The sequence below is a fragment of the Paralichthys olivaceus genome, chromosome 11, assembly GCF_024713975.1.
Source record: "Paralichthys olivaceus isolate ysfri-2021 chromosome 11, ASM2471397v2, whole genome shotgun sequence".
Lineage (NCBI taxonomy): Eukaryota > Metazoa > Chordata > Actinopteri > Pleuronectiformes > Paralichthyidae > Paralichthys > Paralichthys olivaceus.
Window position 1 is genome coordinate 4,353,863 of NC_091103.1, and position 24,266 is coordinate 4,378,128.

Here is a 24,266-nt window from a genome sequence, read left to right on the forward strand (position 1 = left end):
ATACAATTATTGTATACTTATAATACACTGTATACTTTTATTTTGTCTCTTCACTTATATACTTTAGATTTAAAGGTCCAGTGTGTAAGATTTAGGTGAAAGGGATCTATTGGCAGAAATTTAATGTAGAATAACCCTCATGATTTTTTCACTAGTTCGTAAAATTATTTGAATTGTAGTTTTCTTCACCCCAGAAAAGGCCCTTTATATTTAAATATTTGTTTTTTACATTAGTCCAGACTGGACGAACTAAACACCTTTTGAGTTTTTATGACAATTAAAGTCTACCACAGGTTCTTTCTCATGTTTGGGAGGAGAGGGTGAGGTGAGGGGTGTTCAGCTGCAACATGAAATTTAATCACTAGACATCACTAAATTCTACACACTGTACCTTTAAATATACTGTCGTTATTGTAAAGTAATTGTAAACTGTGTGCTTTGATCTCATAACATACAGATCAAAGTCACTCTAGCAGTGCCCCTCAGACCTGATCTCCACTGATCTCAGGTCTGATTCTCGGGGTGAACCAGCGGATCTCATTCGCTGCTCCTCCAGTGGGCGGAGTAGCGGGGCTCTGCCTCGGCCGCTCGCAGCCTCTCGCTCCTCCACTCATGCGGACCCGCTGACTGGGATGGACTAGCCAGGGGGGTTCGGTGCGGTGGTTGGTTGGACTGTCGGTGTGCTGGGGCTCGGGCGACCCGCTGGACCATGGCTGCCAAAGACGACCTGTACAGTAAAATCCTGCCCCGGAGGCTCCGGCAGAGCCGACCGGGCTCGGTGAAATGTGGCTCCAACCTTGACGTGCTGTTGTCCATGGGCTTCCCCAGACCAAGGGCGTGAGTAGGCTGACCGAAACACACGGACATGTTACCTACACGTGTGTGTGTGTCTGTGTGTGTGTCAGTGTGTGTTGGTGGTGGTGGTGGTGGGAGTTAGCGGACGGGTCAAACGCAGCATCCCTCCTCTGCACTCGCTGTTTCCCCGTGTGACGAGCAGCTGCTGTCCGTCCACCACCTCCTCCACCTCCTCCAGCCAGCTGTGCCTTCACACACAGTTAAACAGGTGAGAGTAGATTTAGATTCATTAGAGAATGGAGCAAAGTTAACAGGAGTGGAGGAGTTAGCATCATATGTGACTTTCTGTGGCTCAGCTCGAGTTGTGGTTCTCCAAAATTCAAAACTCACTCGTTGACAGCTTTGTTGGGGAAACACACAGTTTGTTAGGATTCACGTTTTATTTAAGTGCTATAGACCTCAGTAAGAGGAATTTGAATTTCAGCCATGTTCATGAGGAGCTGTCATTTCTGTGAGCTGGAGTCATGAACTGTGTGTGTGTGTGTGTGTGTGTGTGTGTGTGTGTGTGTGTGTGTGTGTGTGTGTCATAGGCCACAGGTTAAGTATGGACAGACGCCATGTACCCAATTGGAAAACAGCTGATTCGAGGGGTCAAGTCTCCTGGAAACTAATGCAAGTCTATGTAAAGTCCCCAAAAGTCATCTCTTACAGTCCTTGTTTGTGTGTGTGTGTGTGTGTGTGTGTGTGTGTGTGTGTGTGTGGCGGGGGAATCACCCAGTGTCCTCTGCTGCTGCTGAATGGAGGGACTGTCTTTTCGCCCTGGCCCCGATCAGTGAGTTCATATCTGCCCTGTCGGCTGGAGGCTCTCACTGTAAACACTGGTGTCTTGTGTATACCACCAGCCCGGAGAGCAGCGGGTCACACTTCAGCGTACACGCAGCACCACAGTACGACTCGCAGGGTTTTCATTTCACAGTCTGACGGGACATACGAGGGAGATGTACTCACAAAGGTTCTGAGTCGTCGGTTTGTCTGCCAGAGGAAGAAATGAGGACTTGGTTAAATCGCTTGTGTGGGTGAAGCAGAGGTCGATGGTGTCAGCTCTGTGGCTGTGGTTCATCTGTGAATGGACTCCTGGTGATGATTAGAAGTTACTGACTGAACGGTCTGAGACGCGGAGGTAGGACATGATTCTGGAGCGGTACGTGATAATAACGTAACAGCAGCGATACTGGATTGTGTCTGTAACATACAAACATGTACCTCGCTTTGGAGTTGAGCACCGTTCACGTCTGAATTGATCCTTTTCAGACCTGGAATTCAGAACTGGAAACCGTTCGTGACGGTGTCTGTTAACGGTGTCACCCTCTCCGTAGGTGTGCACTTGCATTTCCTGTTACGTTGTTGTCAGCAATACTGCAGCGCTAGTTTTGTGATCGTTCCCTGTCATGAGTATGCGGTTCATGTACTGTTCCTGCTAAGCTTTCAGAGTTTACCCATGGATGGAATAAACACTTTTATTGAACACCACTTTTTATTTTCTTAATTCATTGATTTATCGTTTTCTCTATAAAATGCCAGAAAACAGTGAAATATGTTGTTATAGTTTTCCACAAACCAAGCTGATGTTTGCGCAGCTAGAGCCAGTGAATATTTAGCAGTTTTGCTGAAGAAATTACTGAAACTTTACTTTCCAGATATTTAAAAAAAAAAAGATAAGGGTCCCTTAGTTTTGGTTTGTTGAATTATTGTGATCAAAATACTATATGTACTGGGTGATACATTTTGTAATTGAGAAATAAAATAATGTAAATCCTCTCTGATGTACAAACCATGTAATTACAATGCCGTGTTCAAGTTGTTATATCTGGCATTTCTTCACTGGAATTACACCAGTATTGCTTTTTCATTGGCAAGTTCATTTATCAGTGTTCGTAAATGAAGAAAACATCACTTCCTTTGTGTACAAGAGCATTTTCCAAGGAATGACCTCTCCGACTCCTGTTGGTCAGAACAGCAGATGGAAAAGCTTTCATACCGGCTCTACGGTTGAATCAGTATCGTGTCAAATTAATGAGCGAAAGTACACAAAGCTATTTTTATGCGTGCTATCTGAAGTTGGTATCTGAAGTATAACAGGACTTCTCTTTTTCTGTAGTTCATACACTCATACACTTCACCCAGACACATGTCACTTATGAAGAGTGTTTGGACGGACGCTGTGGTTTGCTGAATGGACACAGCAGACGGCGACAGGCCCCCAGGCACGCCATCATTGGCCTAGAACACACTCCCCGCAGGGAAGCCACAACCTCTTTTATGTCGGCCCACGACTACTTGGCCTGGACACGGCCACTTATTAATCCCCGTTCTCTGGCTGTCTGTCTCTGTCTCTCTCTCTTTTTTTCTGTCTTGAAGTTGACCCACTAAATATCCTGACCAACTTCAGGTGTCCTGGTTCTGTTTAAAAAGGATTTTTTTTTAAATCTGATGTTGTTTTGTGTGGGGCACCCCCTCATGGCTGCCAGTGTTCACACAATAGAGATTAGATAACTTTTATATAATGGAGTTTAGTGATATCAGTACACATGGGTATGATTGACAACGGAATACAAACTGCTGTTGTAACTTCGACAAATGATATTGACCTCATCAGAATCAGAAAAGCCAAGTTGCCAAGCAAGTTTTTTACACATACATGGAATTTGTTTTGGTGCATGTCAGACATCTCTAAATATAAGAAGATAAGAAAATCAAGCATTAAAATTTAATAATATAAATATAAAACTATATACACAGTATGTTTTAAAGATAAAAAAAAAATAGGAAGAGAGTATTGAGTATTTCCAATATGCAAGTATATAGCTGAGCGTTAATGTGACGCATAGAGCTGTGAATGCAGTGTCAGTGTGATATTATAGAGGCAGAGGTGGAGTGTGAAAGATTTACTGGGTGTTGAAGCAAGTTTCGACTATTGACCAAAATGTGTACATGGCATGAGTTTTAAAAAGTATAGACTACTGAAAGTTCCTGATTGGCGAAGTTACATTTGCAAACAATCTTAATTATATTCAAGTGCTCTTTTGGTACAAATTAAGGAAACCGAGTCACTTTCATCTTTTTTATTGTTGTACTCGCAGCCTGCCCTAAATTAATTCTCCTTTACGCAGGGTCGTACTGGGAAAAAAATTCAGCCTTGGACTCGGGCTTGAAAAAAAAAACAAAGCAAAGCTCCCTTCAAAGAGCCGCAATTCCCATCACAGCTCCGAAGGAACTTTTGAAACTACTGTATATTTTATCAAGGCAAACTCCTTTAACCCTCATGTCGCTTAATATTAAAACATTTTGCAAGTGGAAGAGAGAAAATCTTGTTTTGCCAAATCTTCATAAGGCGTGTTCATCAAAGACCAAAAGTGCTGTCATACATTTTCAGAAATGATGCTCAAACTAATTTAATATATTTAGTTCTTAGTTTGAACTAATTCTAAAACAAATCACGTTGTGTGTTCAGGATAAATAGCTATTTCCTCAAGTTAGCCCTGTTATCTTTCATTGTGGGGGGCCAGCCGATACCGGATTTTTTGTGGCCGATATTGATCTTAGAGAGTATCTGTCAACGTTTCCTCAATGTGTTTAGTTCACTTATCACGAAGCCACAGCCTGACTCAGCATGAACCAGCGTCTGCTTAGACGTGGAGAGCCAATGGAAAAAATTAGTTGATTTACCCCGAGCATCTTTTTCTGCATTGTGTTCTGTAAAAACAAGTTTTCATATTGGCACATATCAGACAAAATATGTACAGATACCAGTGACTGTATGAAGATGGATGACACGTCTTCACCTTGGCTAACACGTGTAAAGTCATTCACTGATATCGATACACGTGCGATCAGGCCAGTATCCCAATAAATCGGTGACATTTATCACTTTAATAATACGTTATAACATAAAACATATTGACACCAACACAAAAGATTTCCAAATGGCACCTTGCTGTAGATTGGACCAACAGATCAACCCAAGCAACGATGGTCTGAAATTAGAGAAGTAAAAAAAAGAAAGAAAAAGAGATTCAACATTGTGATGGGTGTCACCCGTGTGTCAGGGTTGAGACACTGACGGTGATAATTCTTTGCTCACAGTTCCACTGTGACATTTAAGAAGCTCGTCCGCCCAGACAAGAAGAAAGACATTTCAGGGAAGACTGAATGACAAATGTTTTGTCTCAGATGAACTTTTTATTTCAGTTGAAATGTCACTTAGCTGGATGTAAAATTCACAAAAGAATTCGATCAAATCCACAAAGCACACAGCCTCCTGCCAGTTATTGTACATAATTCAGATTTTTAAAAAATCTTTCTATTATTAACAGTTGGCACTGCCATCATCATGAGCCAGGAAATGACTCTACGTCTGCTGCCCAGATGACAGTCTTGTGCATGTCAGCTAACTCCTATAATGTAATGATCAATTATACTTGAAACAAACAGAGTCATGCTTGTTTTGACAAGAATAGCCTGCAGGCTGCTTAAATGTTGCTGCCTGTTGTCACAGAATGAAGACAGAGGCTGCATCATTGAGAATGTATAAGTTCTCAACGATGATAATTCAATCATAGTTTCGGTTTATATCAGATCTGTTATTTCATGATGCTCAGTATTTCCCACTGTGGTCCTTGTTGAAGAGAAGAGAAGAGTACTTGTAATGTTATGGAGATATAATCATGTGTGTGAACTTCGCACACTGTGTCTCACACTGCAGCAATTAGCGCAGCGGCTCCAGCGTGCACCACACAGGAGCAGTTCAGGGACTGTATCGAGTTGTTCGTAACCCTGGAAGAGCTCGGAGCCCACTGCGCAGTCTCTGTAGTTATAGTGTCGAATGCAGCATAATTGACAGGGAGCATGTAACGTTGCACGTTTAGACAAGTGGACTGATAAAAAACGAGGGACGAGAGGCAAGGGACAAGATTTTGGTTTGCTTTCTGGTTTTCATTTCTAGTTTGACGGATCGTGTAAACAGTCGGCATGAAGAGCAGAAGAGACCGAAAAGCATTCATATGCAGATAGCTGTTAATAGATATAAGTCAATTTGTTGTTTGGCTCTAAAACACTGACAAAAAGTAAATGTTTGTGTTCATAAACAGTGTACGGCAAACTAGTGAAGTGGTGTCATTTGATATTTTGGGTCTCATTGGGGAAATATTACGACTTCAAGTGTAAAACCACCAAGGCATCTGATCTTAAAGTGTTGTGTGTGCCGAGGGGTTCTGTCGTCTCCTGATGATTTATGCATGAGTCAGTTTTTCTGTGTTTTTATTTGCACCAGGTAAAATTAGATGCACTGATAAAATAAACAACAGACAAGAAGTCTTTTTTTCTCTCCACATTGTCTCCTCTCTGCTTGTTAGTATGACGGGATCCGTGTTTTTGAGATATAAAGCTTTAGCTTAATAATTCAAGTTACTTCTCTCTGGAGGATTTCCAAAAGAGCTTCTGTAACACTCAGTAACACAACGAGTGCCTTGTAGCTCTTTAGAGCAGCGAACATTTGACTGAATTGACATTGCAGCGCATCGCATAAATGTACCAATGCAGTATTCATTCACCTAAGGTTTAAGAGCTGCAGAAGAAAACTTGTTACCTACGTGATATTGTTTATGCAGCTTTATTTCAGCTCGGCGTTGTTTTCAGCCCAGTCAGATGGACACCCACTCACTTCCTGTGTAGATAAACTGCCAGACTGGTCGTAAAACTCTACAACTTGTGCACTACGGCTCAGAGGTGCTTCTAAAAAACATGGTGACAGATGAACTCTCTACCTTTTTGCAGTGACTGTGTGAGCTATATTTGCGCTGCGCCTCCCCGGTGCTGATTTGTTGTATTTTCTACCGTTTCACAACAGCTGTCAACAGAGGAAATGTGTTTTCTGTATAGCTCAGCTCAAGCATTGCAAATTTGCTGAATTGAAAGAGGAAAGGAAAATGTCTCCATACAGTATGTGGGTTCTACTCTGCTACATCTGAGAGTCACATATAGAATATCCCAGCTATGGGAAAACTGAAGTGCTGTGGAGTTAGCAACTCTCATGAATTATTTAATCACTCCCTTTTTTTTCTTTAAATCCCTGGATCTTTGAAATGCAGATGAATATGGTTTTTTTTTGTCCCCCAAGAACATTTCCATTCTGCCTTCACAAATTGGTTTCAGCTCTTTGGGACTGTTTGAAGTAAAGTCATAACAATATGACTATTATTACATTTGCTGCGTCATCATTATAAGTCTGCCTCTGCGGGGAGCGTCTAACAAGGTCATATAAATGTCATTAGTCTCCTTTCTGAAACAGGAGAGGTGCATCACTGTCTGGATATAGCTTCCGTCGGTCACTGGTGCACTTCCACAGCAGCTTGGTGATCATATCATGGTTCATTTGAAGCTCTGTCCGGGAAGCAGGGAAAGAGGCATCGCTATCAGGTTATGGAGCCACTGTCTTCACTCAGATATCTCAAAAAGACGTTTTGAAATTTAAGGTAGTGGGACATCAGAGTTTGCTTTACAAATTAATGAAATCCCCAAAAAGGAAAAACATCCACCAATAGTTATATTTATTTTGTGTTTGAACCAGAGTGTTCAACTGAACATGGAGGAAAATTAGGGAAATGGGACCAGATTTCTTTTGTCATCGAGGTGGAGGCTTCACTGGACGTTTGAGTCACAGGCTTATTGAATTTTTTACTCCTCCACCATGCATAAAAACCTTTTTGCAATATTTCAACAACTCTGATACTTTCTGTACTGTTTAAAAATGTAATGTAAAAAAATGTAAATATATACACAATCTATACAGCGCCCCAGGTTCTGAATGTGTCTGAGTTGTTGGGTAAATGGAGTTGACTGATGCTGACGGGCAGTCGTCAGATTTTTAATAAACGTCTGATATCAGTCCCATGTGTCTGTCAAACTTCAGTTAGCCGCTCTTAGGACAGCTGCCTCCCTTCAGCTGCTGAGCCTGGAGCAGGTTTCATGTTTAGGCCTGGAGGCTGCCGGGATTGACAGCTGTCCTCTGCCTCCCTCTGTAAACACCCCCCGCGCCCCCCGAACTGCTTCAGTCTGCTCGGCTCAGTTTTGAACTTTGATGATATGTTATTCAGAAAAAATATAAGCTAGCACCAACATTAGCAGCAATCTGCTAAATCCACGATCCCACAAGTCCACTCAATGTACCACAGCCCAAAGTGACAGAGAGCTGCTAATTTTACATGATATATTTAGGAAATTAAGAAAACGTTGAGTGCATGAGGTTGTTGATGTGAACCCACCTGAACGAGTATTTCCTCTAACTTAGAGACCCGCAGCTGCATGAACATTCCAAAAACAATAGTGTCCACTGTGCCAAGATTTTGCCAACTCCACCTCACCTCAATGATGCACCCGGCTGCGCTGCATGAGCGCTCGCTTGCAGCGCTCGCTTGCAGGAATGCAGAAGATTCTCTTTGCAAGGCGCTGCAGCTGTGGGAATGAGCGTCCTTGTTTCTCCCAAAAGAAAGCAATTTGTCCTCTGATGACTTGTCCGATTGGCCTTTTTCCCAAACCCATTCAGTATTAATCAGAAAGTCTCATTTTTATGACCCCGTCCACCCGACCTGCAGATCAACCTCGAGTCTGCACGTCACTGTAGTGTCCACATTTGTGTGGAATAGAATCCCCAGGTCTGATTTGGTTGTACAAGCCTGGTGAGCTGCAATTCCAACAAGAATTCCCTCCGGACCAAAACAAAATATTTTTTAGATTAAAAAAAATAACCCCAGTGAAAATAACAAAAGATAACACCAAATTTCCATTTGCTTGGAAATCAATAATGATATGAGATCTGGGCCCATCTGTGCAGCGCTGTTCCAAAACGTGAGTCAACCTCTCCTTGTTGCCTGGGCAACCTTCAAAGTGATGTGTGTCCTTGCGGGCCAGTTTATTAAATATGTATTGTAAAAGTGTTATGTGCTGGTCATCCACAGGGAGATGTCCGATAGGTTTTCCCTGCTGAAACTATCAGCATAAAACATCAGCGAACCGCAGCTGCTTTTCTACAAACATCGGCATCAAACTGTGTTGCACCTGCTCGTGAACAAATATCCATGCTCCCCTAAAAAAATTTAAATATTCATTTTCTCTTTCGTGTTCTTCTTTTAAAAAACATTTCTACCGTGCGAAGATCAAACTCATAAACCGTGCACCTGCTCTGTTAAACCAAAATCAGACTCTTCGGTTTTCTTTTGTCAGAACTGAAAGATCCAAGTAAACACACACACACACACACACACACATATATACTTTACATTGATGTTAACCTAACTACAATTCACATTTTACCACTCACCCAGACAGGACCTCATCAGGACTGAGCTCAGGTCCCCATGAGGTCTACTGGTCCAGACGAGGTCAGTGTTTACACTGGATGAGGTCCCACAGAGATGATAAAAACAAGGACACACACACACATATACATAAAGACACAACTAATCTGTGAGCACAGTTGATGTGTTTTTTTTGTAAGCAGGGCACTACAGGGTTGAAGGGATCAGGAACTCAAGTAGATTTGATGTGGCATTTAATCTCATGCCTAATTTAATGTGTGTGTGTGTGTGTGTGTGTGTGTGTGTGTGTGTGTATTCATAGGCACTATTTCACTCTTGATACATGTTTGCTGCTGTTTGCATGGGTTTGTGTTTTTGAATGTGTGTGTGTGTGTGTTCAGTGATGACTGGGCCATCTGTGCCTGTAGTACCTTTGCCAATACAGCGACTGGAGCAGCTCCAGCAGCCAGCTTCCTCAAGCTCCTGCCGTCTGCCCTCACGCTCACACTCACTTCGCTGAGACACGACATGAAGCTCCTTCATCTTGGACCTGCTCCATTCTCCCTCCCACTGCGCTCCGCTAATCCTGCTGCATGACCGGATTGAAATGATCGTGGTGGAAAATGGATCTTGAGACACATTTAATTACAGGCCAGATTGGATGTGGCCATACTGCTGCTGTTATTGAAAGTTTCCTCAAGTCACAGTACAAACGCTGGCTGGACTCTATATGTCAGACCATTGCAATTCATTTTTATTTTATATTCAAATTCAACAAATATAACATGTGTCTGCTGTTTTCTGAGACTCAGGGTGACCAAGAGAAAACACAGCTCCTGCAAGACTGCACTTCATTTTTAATGTTACATGATATTTAATCTGTAGCTGCACGTTCAACCAAGTGCTGCATCCTGACAGGGAAAACAGCCTGTCATGAAGAAGCGCTCACACATTCTGTAAAAGTTGCCCGCGCAAATGTGGCAACTGTCTTTTCCCTTTTACACCCGGCGGCAAAGTCATCGACAAGCAACTGAAGAAATCTGAACGCTGAGCAGTTAATGAGCTGCTTGTTTAAAGATCAGAGCTAATATGAGTGAATATTGTAATTACATTCATCAGCTGAGCAGGAACACGACTGCTCCTGTTGCAATGTTATATGAAAACAAACAGATTCTTTTTTCAGCCCAGCAGCAGCAGACCACCCAGTGATGACACCAGTGGAGCTGTGGGTCTGGTGGTTGATCAGGGCCGGGGAGGAAAATGGCTGTTGGTCAATATCAAGCTTTTAGCAGTGGAATATGAATGAGATTCTCATGCTATCCATTAGAATGTGTGTGTGTGTGTGTGTGTCTGTGTGTGGAGCTGGAGTTGAACCAGTGAGTGAACAAGTTAGCTTGTGTTGCTCCAGCGTCTGTAGCTTTTCTCCAACAAGGACAAATCAGGTTTAATGAGTTGGGAGGACAGACAACATAGAAATGAGCTGTGGAGAAAAAGCGTATTGTTTCCCCTGAAGACTCCAACAAAAGCCTCTCAAACACAGAGTCCATTTTCACCATTAATAACAAACCGGCTGAATCTCCTCTCATTACTGAGCAGAGTAGAGTTTTAGCTCGACACACATTTCCCGGAGGCAGATCTGGCCCAGAGGCACAAGTCATTTCACCGAGGAGCCAAAGCTTAACTCCTCCGTAACTTGTTCAAGAAGCTCAGAACGCTCTTGTCATGTTCTGCTCTGGTTCAGACTGGCTCAGCTTCCCGTTCCATGAACCATTTTGTTTGTTTGAAACGTTCCTCAGTGCTGTTCATTGAGTCTTAATTGTCCTGCTTTCGGTTCAGAGAGAATTGCACAGTGAAACCGAGGCTTATAGGGAACCGATCCGAAAGCTGATTGCATAATTGTTTCATTAATTGAGATAATGTATAAGATAATTGATAGATAATTTGAAATATTGTCACAGTATTAGAAGTTAAACTGTGGCAGTGATTGTATATGTCATGGAGTTGGTTAGAAAATATTTCATTATGCAAAGTGTGAGGCTTCTATATCCCTGCACGCTAAACTCAAGCATCCATGCAGAAGTTTTAATGCATCCATGATTTCATCTATTCATAATGCTCGGTGGTTCTAGTGTGCCTGCTAACATTTAGAGTGTGTTTCCATGTAGCTCTAAGAATTGTTGTCAAGGAGGCAAAGAGCTACGTTCAAGAGAAGACGATTCATATTTAAAACTTTCACATTATCAGCAGCTCGAGTCCTAAAATACATTTACAGGGATTTCTGCTGCTTTTAAGAAATCAGTTGGGGATAAAGTGTAGTGTATGTTTTTGTAGCTGCTGGAGACTCGGTGGAACAATGTACAGTAAAACAGGAAAAAGATTATCAGTTCTATTATTGTGAGGACGGAAGTTTGTATCCCCGTCCGCCACACACAGCACAATGCTGGCTTAGTATAGAAGCAAAGTGTGTGAGTCGAAACACACACTGGATCTGCAGATGCAACCAGAGCTGCCAGAGCAGCTTAGAGCAGCTTTGAGAAACCAAACAAACGTCTAATAAACAAAATATAGCATTTTTATTATACAGTATAGAAAGTGTTTTCAAAACATGACTATTATTAGTTTTTTTTAATATATTGACAAAACTTTTGTCACCACAGCTATTTCTATGTCATGTCAAGCTCAGTTTGTGGGTCAGGGTTAGATGAAATAGTTTCAAGTCATACAGCTGCTCACTCTCGAAACTCACTGTGAATTTTAACAACATTAGATAAAACAGTCGGGTTTATCAGTTAGCCAATATGATCATTTCACCGGCACTTAGGTTTCTATGTTTATGTTTTCCATTATTGTCTTTTTAGTTTGTCTAGAACAATTTGTAGTTTGTTATTATTTTTTATAGTTTTTTTTAGATTTATGTTTGGATTTTACGCTTGATTCAACTATATTCTGGGTTGTATTTGTGTTTTCTTTTTATTTGTCATAAGGATTATAAGGATTATGGTTTGTCATTTCTAATTAACCAAGAAGCTTATTAGTCATCTGGAATTATAAAAGTTATATATATATATATATATATATATATAGTTGTGTAGCAGTCAACAGCCGTTCAACACTAAACATCTTTAGTTTCAAACAATAAACATAAATCCCATATGTCAATATAAATCGCTCTGCATCAGCTCTCTTGCTTTGTCGCTCCTCGCTAAAGTTTAGGAACCACTCTATTATCTGTCTTCCTGTACTGTGACAGTGCTAAAGCCGTGAAACAATAAGACAGAGAGGAACAGAGTCCTTTGTTTTACCTCTGCGGTTACTGTGGCGATCTGCTTCACAAATCCGTTTGTGTTCACATGTATATACGCCTGTGTGTGTCTGTGTGTGTGTGTGTGTGTGTGGTCATTCGCTTGTGTGCTGTCTTGCAAATGTGTGCGTTGCCAGATTTGTAAACAGGAAGTGTGAGGATGCATGCAGTCAGAGGACAAAGAGCCATGGGATTTCCCACAGTGACAGATCTTCTCAGTTGAACGAGGCTTCCCGTGAGTGGGCGGTGTTTGTGTGTGTGTGTGCATGTGTGTGTGTGTGTGTGTTTCCTTTAACATGGGTGGGCCAGTTTATGGGTTCTGGACAGCTGATAAACAGCATGAGACCAGCAGAGTTTAATTATCACAGTTAAATACATGCATTTGTTTTAATCTGAACATAAATTTGGGTTAAGTTTGTTTTGTAGATGAATGACCCAAAGTGTCTCGACAGTCTCGACTAAGAGGCCGATCTGAGAGAGTCAGCTGGTGTCGGTGCAGTTGGTGCGGTGGTATCAGGGTCTGTTCTCACATATGTCACATTAATCTGTGGGAGCAGGCGGAACGAATCATGTTGAGCAGTTGTCAGACAAAGCGCGGGGGGGGGGGGGGGGGCGGTAATATCAACCCAAATTAGCTCCCATCATCACAGTCAAGACAACTGGTTGTGACAGCTGCGTACAGGTTTGTTGTGTGTGTGGCTGTTACCTGTTTGTCTTCCTCCTCATCTTCCAGATCCAATCAGTCGGAACCTAACGCCACGCTACAAGTGTGCAGCCTTTACAGTGACAGTCACAGTGTTGATATGTTCATGTGAACTGTAACACAAGTGTTGCTGGGTCATGCTACACTGAGACCCCCCCCCCACTATCCACCTGCTGTATTGTCTGGCAACACAACAGCCTGACAGTTTCCCTTGTACAGTGCAGTAGTGGCTTTGTGTACTTTATTGGTACTGTTGCTAGAATATGTCTGTATGGCAAGATACAGACCTGTGAACAGAAATCTGTTTCTCAATGCTACACCTTGGATGTTTGTCTGTCTGTCAGTGTGAGATTGTTTAGTGAGATGGTTTTTTTTTTGGTCTGGTAATAAATCACTCATATAGTCTGTTTTCCAGTCTGTTATATTTATTTAGATAAAACATAAATATAGTTTTTAATGTTTGACAAGTTCTTATTCCTGACACTGCTAGTTTAGTAGCTTTGTTTGGCTAACCTCGGAGGAAGGTGAGGAGCAGTCTGGTGAGTTTGTTTCTATCGAACTTCAAACCCCCAGATTTTTTAAATTTTCCGACGTTGACTCAAGTGACGTCACTTAAGGATGTTTATCAGATTTCACGCAGCTCCCGTTGGAGAAACAAAAGTGTTAAAACCACTTTTAGATCAGTAGTATGTTTTGTTTTTGTATTTTATTCCTATTGCCTTTATGACACATCTCTGACTCACTAAATGACTCAAAATTTCAGTCACAGTTTTTTTTCTTAAGGTTACTTTGGATTAATATGGAGGTGACATAGTGTGAAAAGTCACTGATCAGAGTGGGTTTATTTTTCTCATTCTCAAAAGTTAGTCACGTTCCTCCATGAAAACAAAGAAGCCCCACTGCTTAGTAGATGCAGGATGTCTCGGTATGACTGACTAGTCAATGGAAATAACAATTCATATGGCAGTGGATCAATCATTTAAGCTTTAAAAATGTTAAAGGTGATATGAACAAGACCTCAAACCTTAATTCAGCGGCCAAATCCTGTGTTAAGATTTAGAATGATCGTGTCCTAACACACTAGAAAGGAAATTAAAAGATTTTTTAAAATTGTGCACAACAAAAAACTGACACTGATTTTATTTGTGACATTTCTTTCCTCTAATACTAAAGTGACAAAAAGATAGTTTTGACATTTGGTACCATAGAGAAAAGGCTCATAAACTACTGCTCGGCTAACGTAAGTCATTTGCACAAGTTTCATAACTAAAAGATTAAAAGAATAACATTGTATCTGGAGGATGCTCAACAACATGCTGAGATAAATAGGAGTCTGTGTTGCCCCCTCCAATGATTTCCATTTTAAAAAACACTCGACCCCTTCACAAAAGATAAAATGAAGTCACAGCACATATAAATGAATAATAAAGTAATGTATCTCTAGTTCATCCCATTCTTCTGTAATCGGGTCAGTGACATTGTGAACGTTTATGCCGGTGCACAAGTGTGAATCAGTGAATCTTACCATCCCAGCTGCAGGGAGATTGGTAGTGACAGGATGAGGAGGCTGAGAGGAAATGAACTGACCTCACCAATGTTTTATATATGATGGTCGAGGTTAAAGAGGGATTTTAATAATAAAATGCTACAAAAACATTGTGAAACACATGTTCATGCGCGGACAGAGAGATAAATGGAAAATAAATTGGAAGATGCTTTTTCCATTTTAGTAGAGAAGAAATTTAGATGCATAATTTTACCTAGCACCAGGTAACATGATATGCTGCTGCAAACTGTTGGGAGTCACTTCCTTACACTATAAAGTTCAAGCCATTCCTCACAATAATCTCTCTGGTATAACATGTTGTGTTCTGTAATCATTTAGTTAAAGTTTCATTGTTAAACCTTGCGTGCTGCATGATATGTAAGTCTGTGCAGTGCTGTGTTGCGTGGGCGTGTTGCCTTGTCTCTTTCTCTTCCTGTCTCTCTGTGAGTCGAGCTGTTAACAGAGATTCTCTCAGTACGGGTGGGAAACTTGCTTTCACATCTCTGTGGGCGAGAATGAGCACGTGGTTTTCTCACAATATATGTCTTAAAGATGACAGATTGACCCTATATACTATTTAGGTGGTTAAAATATTCAGAGCTAGTACGTGTCCGGGTACACGAAGCAGAAGTGGGTTTACAGCCTGAAAAATTGAAATGTATGCATGTCCTGTAATGTTTAAGAAACGGAGTTCGATGAGGGAGCAGATGAGCGGCTGTTGGGCAAACAACTTCCGGACTTTTATTATTATTTTAAATGTGAAATACACCAGTGGGTTTCTCTCACAGCTTGTATTTAAATGTTTTTATCATCTTTGTTTCATTAGTGACGGGGAAAATCAGCATCGAGGGACAGTTTCCTATAAAGGCCTTTTATTGAGCTCTCCTCTCAGCCCACACTGTTCTGCATACTCACAGGTGGAGAGGTTGAGACTGTCGGACTGTGAAGCAGCTGTGTTTTATTATAGGGACTCAGGGAGTGGCAACCAACAGAGTGTAACACATAACACAAGTGGCTGATAATACAATTCTGATAATTAAGGCTGGAACAAACAATTACTGTCAAGGTTGATTCATTATACCAATTATTTAGTTGGTTCGTTGATTCATCACAGTGAAAATTGTCTCAATGATTAATCAATCGTCAAAATGGTTGATGATGTCCACTGTCAATCACGATCTGTCACTGATTCGTTCAAGAGAGGGGGTGTTGCTTCTTAGCAAGTCAAACAAGTTTGCACTTAATTGTGAAATTTTGAAATTAAAAATTGTGGACATTTAAGTTCGGTATTTTATTCCACCATTCCATTTTTATATCGGAATAAACATTTTATTTTTAATTTATAAATTTACACAAAATGCAATGATAATCAATACAATGATAAATTATCTTATAGAATTGTGTTCTTTCGACATTCAGACATTAATTTTAGAAGATAAACTTGACATATACAATAGTTAATGAAGGAATAATATGGTGTTGTACTAGTAAACTAGTGTTACCACTAAAGTTGTTGAAAGTTTGGTTTATTAGTTGTGTTGAGCCTTGCTTGCATTTTGTCAGCTAAGGTTAAAGGTGTCATCAGTAAACTGAGAACTGATATCTGTCTTCTCATCTAACTCATGGCACATTAGCATAAACCCCCAAATTTCCTGCCAACATCAATGATAGATACACTAGTGTAGTGAATATGTAAATGTGAAATCCCATTTAAAATAATCAAAAATCACAAAACACCTTTAGATACGACTATAAACCTGGAATTAAATCTAAATAAAACATTTTGCATCTATGAGCCTAATTATTTTTTACCAGCATTTTCAAACCTGTTTCAGTTTTAGTCCAGCTCGTTGAGAGCCTGGTAAAATGTTCTTATTCCCAAGAAGACTCTGCTGTTGTTTTTCTCTGGTGAGCAGTTGCTGTAACCTCATCTGCTTTGATGGTTCACGTTCGTCAAAGTCGGCCTGTCATTTTCTAGTGCATAATTTGTGGCCATACTGTAGAACTAGTGTTATCTTTGGGAGTCAAAACAACTAAAAATGTCCGAATTGCGTCTGAGGATGGTTCAGTTGGCAGCTTGAGTTTATTAGTGACTGCGACTGAAGCCACTGACTTCTGATCATCAGTATTAAACTGTGTGTTGATGGTCTGGTGCTTGTGTGCAGAGCTGCACCGTCATGATGAACACTGAGGGAGTGGTGAGTAGCCGGCGAGGAATCTCTCTTTCCCTCTGATCACTCCCCACATCAGCAGACCTCAGGCAGGCTGGTCTACCATCGTCTGTCTGAACACGTTAGGTTTGATTTCTATCGCAATTCCAACTGAAATTTGCCTGCACCCAAAAAAAGCTCCTTTTAGTGTTTACACAGGATTCTCTTTGAATCCCAAGTAGCCTTTAATCGACATGTTTGACTCAGTGGAGGGTTAGAACAACAACCCGCAGCTATGGAAAGCTAAAAGACACAGTGGCAGTCAAGAAGGAATCCAAGTATATATACCTTTGAGTTTTATTTCCTTTTATTTTCAAAGTGATGACTCATGAATGGGCACATCTGTGTCATTCAAGTTTAATTTAGATATTAACCATAATGAGTTTTAGGGCAACTTACAGGGAAAAGATATCTGAGATTTCAGGAGTAAAGTCTTAATATCACTCAAAAAAGGTTTAAATTTACGTGAATAAAGCTGCAATATGAGAATGTGAGAGCTTGATGTGTGTCGAAGTGATGCGAGGCCCGTCGTAAAAGAGCCCCCTTCATCTCACTCCCTCCCGTCTCTCTGATTCTCTCACATACATATGCAGTGGTATGTAGGTCTACACCTGTGGGACCCAGCAGCTTCGTCAGAAACCCAAGCAGCCACTTGCACGCCAATACGCTGACTGCGATGCTGTGGCCGGAGCTGCTGCGCACTGAGCATACTTGTGGTTCGTTTGCGAGAAAAACGTGTGGGTTGTTTTTTTTCTTGACAGAGATGATTTGATCCAATGTCTGGCTTCAATAGATTCTCAACATACTCTTTTAAAGAGGACTTTTCATGTGTCAACAGGCGTTTCTCTACCTAGCAGCTGGTTAGCATTGGTTAGCATGGTTAGCATGGCTGTGTTGTGCTCTGTGTAGCCCATTTGTGGTTTTATAGCACTGAGTGAGTAGGTGGCACGTTTTTTTTTTTGGTTTTTTGGTTTTCCAGGTTTTGTTTGCTGTAAAAGACGTGATGTGCACAAAGGGGCTGGAAGTTTGTGTTGTGTTTACGTCATTGCCAATCGTAGCTGATGCCAATAAATACAAAACGCTGCAGAGTCATGTGACCTCGGACTGAAAGCCAGTTGTATCGTTTTACACTGAAACAACAGATGTTAATGAGTTTTAGAGTTCCAGCATTTAAGGAATCTTTAGTTCATCTGAAAATAGCTCCCCAGTTATTAGACAAATACTAACCAGAGTTGGCAAACACATTACACTAAGTTAATATTTAGATATGATTGAGACTCAAAGTCAACCACTGCCACAAAGGGACACTCTTGTTGACATACTGCATGCTGGGATATTTCCCCCTCCGATACATTCACAACATAAGCAAATAATGAGTTTTCATTCCAGGCACATGAGCAGGAGCTCTCACAGACATGCAGTGTAAGGATCGGGTCAGTATGGATGCATGCAAACACATACACCCACCTCTCTGGTGCACCTCCACTCATCCCATCCTACAGCAAGAGCTTCTGATGCCATGCTGAGGAAGCTACTCGCTCCCTGGAGAGAAAACCACATTAGCATGCACAACTTCTTATCTTCTGAGTGGCGGCTAATTAGATTCTGTGGCTTTAATATGAATAATCTGATGTGCTGGTCCGTCTCCTCCTTATCAGCTGAGCCTCCAGGTTTTGCTGCGGTCAGGAAGAAGATGTGAATGGATAAATCTCTGCTCTCCGTGCTTCTTTCCTTTAAACAGTTTTGTTTCTGTTGTGACGCTTTGCATGACCTTCAAATGACAGCTTGTGTAATTGCCATGGCAAAACCAAAAATTGGGTCGAAACCCAGTGGGTTTTATGAAACGAGGACTCAAATATTCTGATTAAAATCAGAAAGCTGTTTGAAGTAGGTGAGGTTCTTCCCTGAAAACCCACCACTCTTCATACAGATGACTCACAGTTTCACACATAGCTATGAGTGCGTTATGGTTAAGAGGTGTCTGTGGTTTTTTCACCCTTGGTGTACTCACCTTTCCTATGTGTTACATTTAATGTCTTCCCACATGTGCTACGTGTCATCTACCAAGCTGCTGATCAGGAGAGTGAGATAAACTGTCACCTGCTCTGACTTGTGATCTATATGGTCCTTTGTTGGGCACTCCTCTCACATTTTGTCTTTCTCCGTTCCTGCTGGGACATGCATTTACACATTTCAGAAGGTGGGAGCGGAACAAATTGTTTATGATTTATTGGAAAAGAAAAGTATTTTTCCTTAGTGGGCCAGGGGACAGGCTGTAGTTGAAGCATGAATCAAAGATGTATCTGTTGGAGCTACCACACTGTGAACATGTACCAAATGTTACACAGGCATTCGAGTAAATTGATTAATTTAACTGTGAGTGATCTGTTAGTAAAGAAAATGCCCCAGATATAAGAACGCAGCCATGAGAGAATGCTGACTCGGACGTCCATGTCATTATGTTTTGTGCAAAAACTGTTTAAACTGTGCAATTCAAATATCCTATGGTATTATATCTGGTGAGGAAACATAAGATGAGAATGTACTGAATCATACACCAGCGAAGACGTCAAGAGAGTTTTTGGTGATAAGGGTCAACACTGGTGTCGACGTGCTGTAAACAAAAATATGTGATCCCTGCAGTGGAATGAATGTGTCATGTCCTGCCTCTGCCTGCTGCACCACCGATGAATAATTTACAATGAAGTCAAAATTTAAACCTGTCTCAACTGTTAAAAGAAGCATTGCTGATTTCAACAGATGTTTAAATATTCAAGTTTACACAAATGCTTTTTGTCGTCATTTTAACAAAGACAGAAAATACATGTATTTATTTCCACGACTGCCGAAAAAAAACGATTCATTCCACGTTTGAATGATGGTGGAAGAGTCGACAGTTGCTGGATTTCTTTTCAGATGTTTTTCTCTGTCCAGTCAACAACATTTTCCATATTTTCCTCTCCTCACTTGCATCTCTAACTGTTTATACAGTCAGAGTTTCCACATAGGTGTGGAACCAGAACAGTTCCCCTTTTATTTGCTGCCACAAAAGTCAAAGGAAACAAACTACTGCACAGTGAACAAGATCAATGTGTTCCTCTGCGGTTTGACTTATTCAGACATAAAAATGGAAAATAAGTCACCTCCCTGGGTTTTCTTATTGCCACACTGCTCTGAACAGTCACCAGAGTCGCTTACTAAACACATTTCAGAGTTTGCAGTGGATGAGTAATTTGTAGGTGAACAGTCTCAGTGTTGTTGAGGTCTTGACTGTGAACTCTTCTCTGCCTCTCTGCTCTGTTCTTTTACAGACTGAAAGCTCTGGTATCAACAGGAGGCCGGAGCGTGCAAGCAGCATGTGACTGGTAAGTTTAAACAACAAATGTGTGCACAGTACACCCACATACACTTTACAAACCGCAAACAAGGAAAAATATGTTATACCGCCCTCTGCTGTAGAATGTTGTTACGTCTGTCCATAAAACTTGCAGGTTGTGAAGCTGCAAATGCAAACTCAAAAGCAATAAACCCTTAATAATAAATATGCTTCACTAATTATTATTAATATTGTTGTTATTATTAAAAACAAGGTGCAACAGCAATGTTTTAATCATAAAGGAGCTTGATTCTTTGAATGTGCCAACTTTGTTTGTGCAGGTTCAAGTTCAGTTCACTTTCCCTTCGTGGCACAAGCGGCACATTACACAAAAATACAGACATCGTCACAGACCTGACACTTCTCCTTTATTCGATTTACCTCCATCTCTTCCTACAGGCTGTTTTCCCATGTGGACGACCCGTTCCTGGACGACCCACTGCCCAGGGAGTTTGTCCTCTACCTGCGACCCAGTGGGCCACTTCAGAACCAGCTCTCCCACTTCTGGCAGCAGAGTCGGGTCACTTGTGGCAAAAACAAAGCCCACAACATTTTCCCTCATATCACCCTCTGCCAGTTCTTCATGGTGAGTGGAAAGAAACTTTCAGTCAACTTTCATGAATGGTTCTGAGGTCATACATCACATGGGGTTAGTGTTAGTTGGATTCTGTTTGACAATGTCTCATCTTTGTCCCTTTAAGGCCTTTTGACATAAATTTTACATCCATACTATTTGTACGTACGTCCATATTTGGTATGAACATGGTGTTTTCCAGCTAAAACAATCCGTGTCCACGCAAGACTTCTGGCTCCGAATCAATCAAATGCTTGAATAGTAGCTTGTCTCCTTCACATTAAGCAGTTGGATCTTTATAAAATGCAGAATTCAGTGCACAGCAGGGTCATCAATGACTGTGTTCTACACTGGTAGCTGTAAAATATGAGTATATACAGTGGAATGGATTGCAGATGAGTCAATGAGAGTTAAACCAGAGTTAAAGTGCAGTTCATAATGGGTGTGTGTAGTTGGTTGTACAGTCAGCTGCCATAGCTGCACTTTACAGGGTACCTTTAAGATATGATGAGACACTGTATTAGGAGATTCATAGTGAGAAACAGGCAGACATGAATCCTTATGATGTTTATAAGTTTAAGTTTTCCTAGCTTCAGAATTTTTCAATGAGTCACTGGTGCAGTCTTTTAAGAGACTTACAGCAGTATTCATTCATTCATATCTTATCTTTCCTGTCAAAGGGATAGTTCACGAAAAACGAAACTTTCCTACTCACCCCTTCTTCAGACGTAATAACACAACCGAAAAAACACACAACATGCCCCCATACTGCTTGTGTGGTGTCATCCAAGTGTCCACAAGCCTCGACATTCATATTCAACTTGAAACGGAGTCACTTAGACCAAGTTTTAATCCTAAAAGTACCGGATGTAGTGAAGCCAGCGGACATAGCGATGCTAATGCGCACCGGGAGAACGTGAACGTGTCAGAGGAGGATATCAGAGGACATTAGGGCTAAAAACTATTTCCCTTTTTTCTGTTAAACTATCCCTTGAACTGTTGTTATGGTTCTTTTTAACAGATAAATGAAGACAGCAATGTTGCATATTCCACATCTTGTCTTTTTTTTCTTTCTACACAGTGTGCAGACCACAAAGTAGAAGCTCTATGCGAGGCCCTCCAGGCCACCGTGCAGCAGTGGCGAGGTCGTTTTCCGAGCCCGCTGCCCCTAGAACTCTACACATCCTCCAACTTCATTGGTCTCTTTGTTGAGGAACAGGTGGCCGACGTCCTCAAGCAGTTTGCAGCTGACTTCGCCACAGAGGCTACAAGGAAGGCAGGTAGGAACCAGAAGCAACGGGGATGAAGGGCACACACTCTGTACCCACAATGCCCTGGGTTTGAAACACATGAAAAATCTTTGCTTCATGTCTTTCTTTCTGTCTGTCTTATCTCTGCCATCTTTCTTCGTTGCTTCATGTTGACTGTTCAGAGTATGTCAGCATCAGTTCATCATATTTGCTGCGTGTGGTGAGCAGCTGTCCCGGTGTGGACGGTTGTCATGTGGGGTTATTAAAGCAATCACTCCGCCTGTCAACCATTTTTCAAACACGGGCGAAAAATAAGTCTGACTGCCAAATGGTGTTTCAGGCTGCTAAGTGCCAAATCAGATTAGAGACAACGTCATTAGAGCAAATGCTCTTTGGTATTTCTGCCTCACGGTGAAAAGACAGATAAGAATGTGTCATTAGAATCAGATGTGGAAAATTTGAGTGGTTGTTGGTTTTACGCGGGAGATTTCATCACTGATAGTGAGGTTGTGCAATGAATGTATAACGTGTAAAGTAGATCACAATCCATTTGTTGGTGTGCTTCTGTTTTAACCCAAACAAACTCTAACACATCAGATGATGAGTTGACATGTCATTTGTACCACGTACCAGGTTTGAGTCTTTTGACTGGACTTTGAGTCTGTGGACAAAAGTGTGAAGTTGAAGTGGCTGTTTCTTCCTCGTTTCTCTTTCCAGTTGAGATCATAATGATGCCATAGATGCTGAAATCTGAAATGTAATCAGAGAACCACATATTTAGCCGTTTTTTACATGTTTTGTATTGATTATTTACCAGAGAGAGTTTCCTGCTGACTTAAGTCTAAAAAACTATTTATTACCTTATTCAGAATAAGATATTATTTTGATTATGCTGTTTACATGAGTTCCTGATAGAATATGAATTGAATTATTGTGAGTATGAACTTATTATTCGTATTTTTTATTATTGTTATGATCATCTGAAAATGCTGTTTACATGGAAGTGCCTTATTCAGACTGTATCTGAATATTAGTGTCCATGTAATTGTCGTTGTCAGTTGGAAGAATGAATGGGACTCTCCCTTTCTGACCCAAAATAGCAGATAGCGATACAGCATAATTATAAGAGACCCATTCATAATCAACAAAGACACCATACACAAGGGTCAAAGAAAAGTTAATTTATGATATAGTTGATCTCTGTGGTTTAGCACTGATGGTAAAATGGGTTTCCTCCCTGTTCATCCATCTCCAGAAGTCCATGTGGAGCCTCACAAGAAGCAGCTCCATGTGACTCTGGCCTACAACTTCCCCACTGACCACCTCGCTTCACTGGAGAAACTGGCTAAAGGCATCGAAGTCAAGCTGGGCTGTGATTGGCTGGCTGTCTTGTTCTCCCGGGACATTCGATTTGCTAACCATGAGGTATTATCTATACTGACGACAATTGTTTTAAGGCTCACAGATACCTATAAACCAATTAAAGCAAATTAATGTTAACACCAGACGACCTCTGTGTCACATCTGCAGACGCTGCGGGTGATGTACCCCTACCTGCCTCAGAATGAGGATGAGCTGGAGCTGGTTCCTGGGGATTTTATCTTCATGTCTCCAGTGGACCAGAGTAGCACCAGTGAGGGCTGGGTGTATGGGTCCTCACTGGCCACCGGGCTGTCTGCCCTGCTGCCGGAAAACTACGTCAGCTTGGCCGATGAATCCGACACTTGGGTCTTCCATGGGTGAGCAGAGCATCTAACAGAAATCAATCATTTCATACTGAAAGACTATAAAGAACGATTTGGTCATTAACAATATTTTAAATTCCATCACCTAATATTTCCCCAGCTAAGGGTCTATAGTTGGACTAATGTTGGCCGAACTACCATGAAGCTTGAAATGCGGTGTCAAAATATACACGTGTGTCATTTGCTGATCAGATTCATGACCCCCAGAAGTTGAACCCTCTTGACTGAGACGTATCGCTTTAAAATCAAACACAAACTCTCGGGAACAGTTCTTGCTTTCAAATTAACAGCTTGTTTTTAAATGAAAGGGAACTTTTACAAACACAATTTTATAGATATTATTTATCACAATCGTATAACACTTCTTATTTATTCTTTTGCACGAACCCAAATGCATTGAAGAAGAATTACATTT

At 41.2% G+C, this 24,266-nt stretch overlaps 1 protein-coding gene across 4 annotated transcripts in view; it reads left to right on the plus strand.

The window, feature by feature from the left end:
• Positions 1 to 503: 503 nt before the first annotated feature.
• ubash3bb (ubiquitin associated and SH3 domain containing Bb) overlaps positions 504 to 24,266 on the plus strand; it is a 31,229-nt gene continuing 7,466 nt past the window's right edge. For all 4 annotated transcript variants that reach the window (XR_002203066.2, XR_011244615.1, XM_020095327.2 and 1 more), the window contains exons 1-6: positions 504 to 837; positions 20,218 to 20,271; positions 20,682 to 20,868; positions 21,938 to 22,136; positions 23,362 to 23,531; positions 23,637 to 23,845. Coding sequence is in view for 2 of the 4 variants with exons in the window: in XM_020095327.2 (XP_019950886.2) it covers positions 710 to 837; positions 20,218 to 20,271; positions 20,682 to 20,868; positions 21,938 to 22,136; positions 23,362 to 23,531; positions 23,637 to 23,845 (947 nt within the window). In the remaining 2 variants the exon portion in view is untranslated. The remainder of the gene's footprint in view (positions 838 to 20,217; positions 20,272 to 20,681; positions 20,869 to 21,937; positions 22,137 to 23,361; positions 23,532 to 23,636; positions 23,846 to 24,266) is intronic.